The sequence below is a fragment of the Panicum virgatum genome, chromosome 3N, assembly GCF_016808335.1.
Source record: "Panicum virgatum strain AP13 chromosome 3N, P.virgatum_v5, whole genome shotgun sequence".
Classification (NCBI taxonomy): domain Eukaryota; kingdom Viridiplantae; phylum Streptophyta; class Magnoliopsida; order Poales; family Poaceae; genus Panicum; species Panicum virgatum.
Window position 1 is genome coordinate 12462764 of NC_053147.1, and position 9822 is coordinate 12472585.

At 48.2% G+C, this 9822-nt stretch overlaps 1 protein-coding gene and 1 pseudogene across 11 annotated transcripts; one reads left to right on the plus strand and one right to left on the minus strand.

Annotated features, from left to right (window-relative positions):
- Positions 1 to 533: 533 nt before the first annotated feature.
- LOC120664347 lies at positions 534 to 6491 on the plus strand (annotated as a pseudogene).
- Positions 6371 to 9422, minus strand: LOC120664346 (protein NDL2-like). 11 transcript variants are annotated; one of them, XM_039943520.1, is made up of 11 exons: positions 9172 to 9370; positions 8515 to 8601; positions 8294 to 8391; positions 8103 to 8201; positions 7915 to 7975; positions 7739 to 7825; positions 7576 to 7653; positions 7427 to 7483; positions 7235 to 7290; positions 7010 to 7145; positions 6371 to 6917 (listed from the first exon to the last, which is right to left on the minus strand). In XM_039943520.1, exons 1-11 carry the CDS (start codon positions 9235 to 9237, stop codon positions 6696 to 6698), a joined length of 1047 nt encoding a protein of 348 aa, XP_039799454.1. In that variant the 5' UTR covers positions 9238 to 9370; the 3' UTR covers positions 6371 to 6695. The 11 variants fall into 11 exon arrangements, with proteins under 11 accessions (XP_039799454.1, XP_039799453.1, XP_039799455.1 ...); XM_039943519.1 differs by having other exon boundaries at positions 8103 to 8191; positions 8502 to 8601; positions 9172 to 9366; XM_039943521.1 differs by having other exon boundaries at positions 8103 to 8191; positions 9172 to 9310.
- Positions 9423 to 9822: the final 400 nt, after the last annotated feature.

A 9822-nucleotide genomic window follows, 5' to 3' on the forward strand; every position in this document is an offset into this window, starting at 1 on the left:
GATAGATAATTATAATTATTGACATCATTTTTATATTAATTCTAATTAGCCTGTGCGGGAGCACGGGTTGATAGACTAGTTCTCATAATTGAGGGTTGAATGAAAGCACAATGATATACGTCATAACATCAAAAAGGTAGGAAACTAGGCCACAAAACAAAACAAAAAAACAAAACTGTCGCTCGGAGTACTTCACATCACATTAAGTTATTTATCAACTTTTGTATCTATATTATGCACTCTTCTATCTCAGATTATGATGATGTTCTTCCATGCAATCACTTCTTGTTGCGTCATTATTATTAGGTGGCAGTATTTCGATCGGTGACATGTTTGCCTAGACATAGATACTACGGAGTACTTACTTATCAACCACACTTAGATACTTATTACTCACGCAACACTAAAGTGTAGATCAGCATGCACATACAGTCTTAAACATAGCAGCAATCCTACTGTCGTCCTACATCAAGTGCTGTATGCGCTTCTGCGGTAGGCCCACTTGTCACCGGGACCATGTGTAGATCATGGCACTACACTACTTTTGGCCGGGCCTTTTAGGTGGCCGTGTTCAGGTCGATCGTCTCTTATCAGTTGTCTCCTAGCAACCCACGACAGAGGAGAGATTCAAGAAGCAATGCGATGGCTCCTCAGTCGTTGAGCCTGCAAGGTAATCCACCTCCACCCCTTCCTTCCACCTCCAGTTCTCCGAGAAAATGAAGTTATGATCTCCGTACTCAAACCATTTCAATCCCAAATTTGGTGCAGTTGTTGGATTTGCACCCTCTCTGTTCTGAATCCTTCCTCCGTTGTCAATTCAATGGCGTCCAAACATTTTCCCATTCTTTGCAATCGCAGGTAGGTTGTTTGCATCAACCTGCGAAGGGGATCATCTCGGATTCGACATGGAGTCTCTCTGCTTTCAGAGCAGCCTCGTCGATCTCATCAACATCCTGAGCTTGGTGGTCGCTGCATGCGCGAGGAGATTCAGGGTTCGCGCAAGGGATCTCCCGTTGCTGTGCTATGTTACTTCTCCCTGCTGCGCTGTTCTTGGCGTTGCCTACGTCTGCTCCGGCGCATGGGGCTCCTCCTCGTCGTCTCCCAGGTCAGGGCTGTTCGTCAGAGGGGTGGTCTGGATTGTCGTCTCGGCTTCTTTGTTCGTCCGCCCGACCAGGTTCTCCCGAGCTGTGGCCATGGCGTGGTGGGCGGCCCTCGCGGCTATGGTCACCGCGTACAGCGTCGAGAAAATCGTGAGGCGGAGCCCGATGGAGCTGCTTGACATCGCGTCGTGGGTTGCCAGCTCCATGCTTCTCTTCTGCACGATCAGCGTCTGCAGAGATGGCACCGGCGGCTGTGGCGAGGAGACACAGCCGTTGCTGACGGCGGGAGGCGGGGAGCAGAGGAAGGTGGCGTTCGTGGAGGCCGGGTTCTTGAGCCGCCTCACGTTCACGTGGATGGACTCGTTGCTGCGGCTCGGGTACTCGAAACCACTCGACCTCAGCGACATCCCGCCGCTGGACGCCGACGACGCCGCGGAGGCGGCGCAACGGACGTTCCTGCAGGAGTGGCGCCGGCGGAGGCAGACGGACGCCGCGAGGACGAGCAACCAGGTGTTCCGGGTGCTCGCCGAGTGCTACAAGAAGGAGCTCCTGCTGACGGCGCTGTACACGCTCCTCCGGACGCTGTCCTTCTCTGCGTCGCCGGTGATCCTGTACTGCTTCGTGTCCTACTCCTACCAGCGGGACCGGAGGATCGCCGCCGGGGTCGCGCTGATCCTCGGCCTGGTCGCGATGAAGGCCGTGGAATCGCTGTCGCAGAGGCACTGGTTCTTCGGATCCAGGCGGCTCGGCATGCGCATGCGCTCGGCGCTCATGGCGGCCGTCTTCGACAAGCAGCTGAGGCTGTTCAGCGAGGGAAGGCGGCGGCACGGAGCCGGCGAGGTCGCCAACTACATCGCCGTCGACGCGTACCGGCTCGGCGAGTCCCTGTTCTGGCTGCACTGCGCGTGGTGCATGCCGGTGCAGCTCGCCCTCGCCATCGCGATGCTCTTCTGGACCGTGGGCGCCGGCGCGCTCCCGGGCCTGGCCCCCGTCGCCGCCTGCGGCGTGCTCAACGTCCCTCTCGCCAGGATGCTGCAGCGCTACCAGTCGAGGCGCAGGACGAGCGGCAGCGCGCCACGGCGGAGGTGCTCAACGCCATGAAGGTCGTCAAGCTGCAGTCGTGGGAGGACAGGTTCAGGGAGGCGGTGCAGCGCCTGCGAGACGCCGAGGTGCGGTGGCTCGCCGAGACGCAGATCAAGAAGGCCTACGGCAGCGCCCTGTACTGGATGTCGCCGACGATCATCTCCGCCGTGATCTTCGCGGGGACGGCCGCGCCCCGGAGCGCGCCCCTGGACGCCAGCGTCGTGTTATCCATCCTCGCCACGCTGCGCGTCATCTCGGAGCCGATGAGGGTGCTGCCGGAGGTGATGTCCACCATGATCCAAGTCAAGGTCTCGCTGGACCGCATCGGCGAGTTCCAAGACGACGCAGTGGACAGGACGGCCATGCCAGCCTCCAACATGAGCCTGGCCGTGCGAAGTGGTGTCTTCAGCTGGGAGCCTAGCAAGGCCATTGCAACTCTGAAAGGCATCAATGTCACTGCAATGCGAGGTGAGAAGATCGCGGTGTGTGGGCCTGTCGGTGCAGGGAAATCGTCGTTGCTGTGTTCAATGCTTGGCGAGATACCAAGAATATCCGGATCAGTATGTTGCACAAAATGCTCATTTCTTCAAAAATGCTATCGAGTGTCAAGCATGTGGCATGATGAACTGATCTCCTTCCCCATTTCTGTTGTTCAGGTATCAGTTTCTGGCTCGGTCGCCTATGTTTCACAGACGTCCTGGATCCAGAGCCGCACGGTACGTGATAATGTTTTCTTCGGTAAGCCGATGAACAATGAGGAGTACGAGAAGGCCATCAGGTGTTGTGCATTGGACAAGGACATGGAGAATTTCCCGCATGGCGACTTGACTGAGATTGGGCAGAGAGGCCTGAACATGAGTGGAGGACAGAAGCAAAGGATCCAGCTTGCCAGAGCGGTCTACAACAACGCAGACATCTACCTTCTCGACGATCCTTTCAGCGCCGTCGATGCGCATACAGCTGCTAACCTATTCAATGTAAGATAGATTGGCTATGAAATGGCTACCGTCACAGCTAACGATCATTTCATCGATGTCTGAAGCTCCTGTATGTAGGATTGTGTGATGGCAGCACTTGAGAGCAAGACAGTCATTCTTGTGACACATCAAGTAGAGTTCCTTTCCAAGGTTGACAAGATTCTGGTAAGTGAATTCTGCACCTGTACGTATATTACTTTGAAAACAATCACATATCAGAGATAAGCCAAACTTTCCTCCAGGTCATGGAAAATGGGGAAATAACTCAGGAAGGCACCTATCAGGAGCTTCTGCAGTCTGGCACAGCATTTGAACAGCTTGTCAATGCTCACAAGAACTCAAAAACACCATTAGATTCCCAGGAGCATGGCAAAGAGGCAAAAAAACCAGGCACCTTTCAGTACCAAATACCGATGATACCGCAGAACAGTGAGGCAGAGATCTCCACCAGTAACCCACTGTCAGTCCAGCTGACAGAAGAGGAGAAGAGAGAACTAGGAGAAGCTGGACTGAAACCATACAAAGATTATGTTTCAGTGTCCAAGGGCTGGCTTCTCCTTGTCCTGATAATACTTGCGCAGTGTGCGTTCGTCGTCCTGCAATGCTTGGCAACTTATTGGCTTGCAATTGCAGTTCAAAACCACCAGTTCAGTGTGGTAGTTGTTGTTGGAGTCTATGCAGCGATGGCAACTGCAAGCTGCCTCTTTGCCTATATTAGGAGTCTTCTTGCTGCCCACTTTGGCCTGAAAGCATCAAGGAAGTTCTTTTCAGGACTCATGGATTCAGTGTTCAAGGCCCCAATGTTGTTCTTTGATTCCACTCCAATTGGACGTATAATGACCCGGGTAAAATTCTCCACATACGTAAACTTCTCAGTGATATTTCAGCAGATGTAGATGTCATATCTGAACATTTCATTCTTTTGGATAATGCAGGCTTCATCAGATTTGAGCATATTAGACTTCGACGTACCCTATACGATGACCTTCGTGATATCTGGCACGATTGAAGTGGCAGCAACCAAAGTTATCATGATCATGGTTACATGGCAGGTGGTACTGGTAGCTGTTCCTGTCGTGATTGTGCTGCTATACATTCAGGTGAACACCATTTCTTAACTCTAAATTCCTGACTTTGCCATGGTGTGGCAAATGAGAATAATGGTAACGTTGCAGAGGTACTACATTGCATCAGCGAGGGAGCTGGTAAGGATCAATGGAACTACAAAGGCGCCTGTCATGAACTTTGCAGCAGAATCAATGCTGGGGGTGGTCACCAATTCACCATAAGAGCATTTGCAGCAACAAGGAGGTTTATTCAGACAAATCTTAGGCTCATTGACACAGATGCTACACTGTTCTTCTACACCAGTGCCGCATTGGAGTGGGTGCTTCTGCGTGTCGAAGCACTGCAAATCTTGGTCATCATCACATCATCAATCCTTCTTGTATCGCTTCCAGAGGGAGCTGTTGCTCCAGGTATAGAATCTAAAGTTCAGCTGAAAATCCTTATGAAAACAAAAGTTCAGCAGAAAACCTGTGCATGATGTGATCTTCTAACCAGTAAATTCTTCTCTTGGTATCTTTCGTAGGATTCCTTGGCCTATGCCTCTCGTACGCATTGACGCTTTCTTCTGCCCAAGTGTTCTTAACAACATTCTACTCATATCTGGAAAATTACATAATATCTGTGGAGAGAATCAAGCAGTTCATGCATCTCCCAGCAGAACCTCCAGCTGTCATCAGTGACAGTAGGCCTCCTTCTTCATGGCCATCTGAAGGAAGAATAGATTTACAAAACTTAAGAGTAAGAGACTCAAAACCCCCTCAAAACAATAAAATAATTGGATTTACCCCCTCAAAACTTCGTCTGTTTACAGGTCAAGTACAGGCCAAATGCGCCTACGGGCCTGCGAGGTATCACTTGCACATTTGAAGCAGGGAACAAGATAGGTGTCGTTGGCAGAACCGGGAGTGGGAAGACGACTCTTCTAAGTGCACTGTTCCGCCTTGTCGATCCATGCGGTGGGCGAATACTCATTGATGATCTTGACATTTGCACCATTGGATTGAAGGACCTGAGGATGAAGCTCAGCATCATTCCTCAGGAGCCAACCCTTTTCAGAGGCAGTGTAAGGAGCAATGTTGATCCTCTAGGTCTTCATACCGATGAGGATATATGGGAGGTCAGCAAGATTAAAAATCTGAACTACCAATTTATACCAGTGCATTCTGAAATGTTCATGAAAGCTCATGTATTTCCTGATCCTGGTCCTGATGCACTATTCTATTTCAGGCTTTAGACAGGTGCCAGTTAAAGAAAACAATCAGTGCACTTCCTGGACTCCTTGAATCACCAGGTGAGTCATAATTCTAAACTGTGAATATCCTCAGAAACACTCAAATAAATTTGTCAGGAATGTATAGCACCGAAAATTTTCTGATCTCTAATCATCTAACATTTTGAGTAAGCGATGATGGAGAAAACTGGAGCGCTGGTCAACGGCAGCTCTTCTGCCTTGCACGTGTTCTCCTCCGAAGGAACAAGATACTGGTCCTTGACGAGGCAACAGCATCCATCGACTCAGCCACCGATGCCATTCTGCAGAGGGTCATCAAGCAGGAGTTTTCAGGGTGCACAGTGATCACCATAGCGCACAGGGTTCCTACTGTCACAGATAGTGATATGGTCATGGTTCTTTCCTTCGGTAAGCTGCTGCTTCTGAGCACTTGATGCATTCTGGCTTAGACACAGATTCACTGACACAATAGAGAGCTTTTTCAGAAGTATGTCCAAATTGATGTGAACAAATTTCTGTTGCAACCACAGGCAAAATGATCGAGTATGACAGGCCATCAAGTCTGATGGAAAACAAGGAATCTGCTTTTTGTAAGCTCGTCGATGAGTATTGGTCCAACTATAACTGAAGCTGCAAGGAAACCAGACAAATTCTGAAATAGATAAATTGCCGCTGTATGACACGAATAAAAGGTTATTCCTGTCGGCTATACATTGTCCATCACTTCAATCAATAATGGAAATTGGCAAAATTGTTAAGGCCATTATCTGGATAGAGATGAAATAATGATCTGCATTGTGTGTAGATAGTAAATCGAAATAAGCGTGTACATGCAGGTCCTTCTCCATCCAGACACAAGTAGGTGCAGTGGTCCAACAGATGACAATTTTTTTCGGTATGAAAGACAAACATCTGGAACCCTGGAGAGTGATTCTTTTCTTATTGTTTCTGTCAAACTACTTTGAGATGTACATTTGTGATGACAGCTGACTACAAAACAAATTGAACAAAGAAACATCTTGGTTATCTCTACTATGGGGTTCCCCTCTGCTCTTTCTTTTTATCTACATTATATATGTTATCATCAACAAAAATGGCTATTTGCCGCCATATATAAGCAAAGCGACCATCACTCCTCCTAGAGCAATCAGCTTGTGGCTGCCTTCAGTCTTCTGAGATGTAATGTAATATAGGTAGTCCGTTTTGATTCTGACTCCTGAGACTTGTTTCCCATTATTAGAAGTCGACGGCGACCCGAGTCTTTATTGGCTTCAGCTTCACACCCATACTCTCAGGAGATAGCAGCTCAGGCGATATGCAACACGGGCTCAGTGGACTGCGAGGACTGCCGCTCAGCTGATACGGTCTGTAAAGTCCATATCCCATAAGGAAGTACTCCATTGGCATCAGCATGGCATACGGCTGCTCCTCAGTTACAAGGGAGCCACAATCCTGCACCTGCGGTTAACACATAAAGTAATCTGAGTAAAACGCTTCTGTTCCAGATGTGCTTCTGTCAGGAGATGGCAACACATGGATCCTTATATTACCTCAACTAGTGCGCAGTATCTCCTGTCCAGCTTTGCGGTCATATGGATGGCATCCTCATGGAATTCTGAGTTCTCTCCCACAAAAATTAGTGTGCGGCATTGCAGTTTCCTCAATGAGTCTGTTAAGTCATGCCTCCTAGAGGAGGGGGAATCCATATGAGCATCCATATTCCAGAGATTAACTCTAGTTGACTCTACGCAAGGAATAAGTGATGCACTACATACTCATTTATCGATTGGAGAAATCTCCAAATATTTTCACCCTGCTTCTCATCGAGCAACTGCATATAAATTAATAATAAGAAACCACTGGTTCCTGATTTATAACTAAAAAAGGAATGTGCAAGAACTACTGCTACTTCTGGTATAGTATGTAACTACGGAGAAAAGGAAACAAATTCAAAATAACAGACTAACATTTTTACAGGCTTGCACAATGTCTGATTCAGGATATTGTGCATCCCCACGCACTTTCTGCAGAGTTACGTCAGTAAGACAAAAGTGGATAGCAACTATAATTAAGAGTCCCAAGAAGACAAGATAAGAATAGTGAGATCTGAAGCTACCTTGTTAAAGTACCGCTGAAGCAAGCACTCCTTGACCAGGCCTCGAGTGCCGTAATAGTAGAGCAAATTTAACAATAACTGTTGCATAAGTTGTCATCATTAGTTGGTTGGGATTACCTGGCAGGATAGAAAATGGCTAGTTGTAACTGAAAGAGGGAGTTACCTTATTATACAACCATTCACTCCAGGATGGGGCTTTGCACAGAGGGGAAACCAGCATCAGTCCTATTACCCTCTCCCGATATTTTGTCTACGACGGAGTATAAAATCCTTATTAGCACAGCCTCAAGAGAGACATTTTATATTAACTGATAAGTCTTGACTCATAAAAACACATACCGCAAAGAGTGTGAGGACATAGGCACCAGCCGTGACACCGAGGCACATCACAGATCCTAAACTGAGAAGATTGATGAAAAATGTGCAACCAAAATTAAACACATCTGACTATCCAGTGAATAATTTCTATAGACAAAGATCATACAGTGAAGAATCCATGCACTGGGACTAATGTCACGATACAGTACCTGAAGAAATCGAGCACATCTGCAACCTGATCAGCAAGATCATCAACAGATAGCACCGGCACATCACATGGGATTGGAGCCGCTCCCAGCTGTAGGGCTCTTAACAAAGGCCATGACAAACATCATGTAAGCAGCTGAATCAACACAAGCCCAACATAACGCATGATGAAGGTTGAACCGGCATTACTGACCTCGTGCCCCTGAGGATTGATGTGGTAGATGCAGAAATTGTGGAGCAGCAAAGACGCAGCTTCCGGGCAGAAGAACAATCCTTGGAAACAAGACAAGTCTGGCCAAGCCAGCAGAAAAACAGTAGCATATTAGCCATGTGTGGTTAGTGATCGCAGAATCCAGTCATAACAGTTATCAGTAAATTATAAAATCTGTGATGACACTCACAGTTCAAACCTACATCCGGGTAGGTAACAAGCGCAGGCTTGTCCTCGTCTCCATACACAGCAACTGTTACAGAACCACATCTCGTCCTCACAAGATGCTCCTGGTCAAGAAAAGGCACATCCTTTTTAGCTTTTAGCGCTAGTCCACACCCCAGCCAACATTGACCGCTCCGAAGTCCAAACAAAAGAAATTTGGAAGTGGAACAGGCTAAGTTTGGCAAATTTTGGGCGACTTCCAAATAGATGAACGCAGGGACTATCAATCGCCAAGAGGAAACATTTGAATCCCAGCCTAGCACAAGTACATGACTAGGAAAAAGAAACTAACGGAGCAGAGTTCTGTACAGCCGTCCAGCCTTGGTTTGAGAAAGATGATAAAAACAGCAAAACATTGGGTAGAACCACAAAAAACAAAAGCAGTTGATGACGTGACACATTAGTATAAATTGCATTTCACGGAATCAAAACATTTATGGGCGGTAGAGAAATAAAGCAGACGCAGTCCAATTACGCCCTAAAAGAACTAAAATTTAAAGGGGAAAAAAACGCCCCGAAACAATTGAAAAAGCAGGGCCACCCCCGATATCGAAAAACTGAAGAAGAAGAAGTAACCCCATTTGGAACGGAACGGAAGCAAGAAAGCTACTAGGTGCTTGTCGTCGGACTCGGACCTTGCCGCCGAAGGAGATCCGCTCGACGTCCACCGAAAAGGAGGCCGAACCGCTGGACTCCCCCATTGCTGCTTCGCTTCCAAGGCGCCTCTCCCCACTTCCCTCCTCCTCGGCTCAGCCTCCGCCTCCGCCTCCGCGCGCGGGCGCGTATATATACGGCGCCGCAGGCTGCTCCTGCTCGGTTTGGTCATCCCTTCACCGACGGACGGGGGCCGGACGAGGAGTCAAACTCACCGGGTGGGTCGCTGCACCCCCTGCCGAACCGAGCCCCGTCTGTTTTGGATTGGATTTGTTGCGGACGCACCCGCTCTCGCCGCGCATCCCGGTGGGCCCACCTGTCATTGACCGTGGCTGGAGGCCTGGACGTGCCAGGGGCTTCACCTGATTGCCGTGGCCCCTGGCTAGTGTTGATGTGTTACGGGAGAAAAAATATGATTAGTGGCTGGTGTTGATTTGGTGTATGAAAAAAATCACTATTGATTGATTGGCTGACAAGCCAAGCGAACAGAGTGACTCCCACGTTTTATCTTGTGAAACATTAAATATTTTATTATTTTGAAAAAGAAATATTGAATATTTTATTTTAAAAAATAAATACGGACTACATTAGGTGTCGACCAACTAGTAAATTAGATATTTTTTTCAATCTCA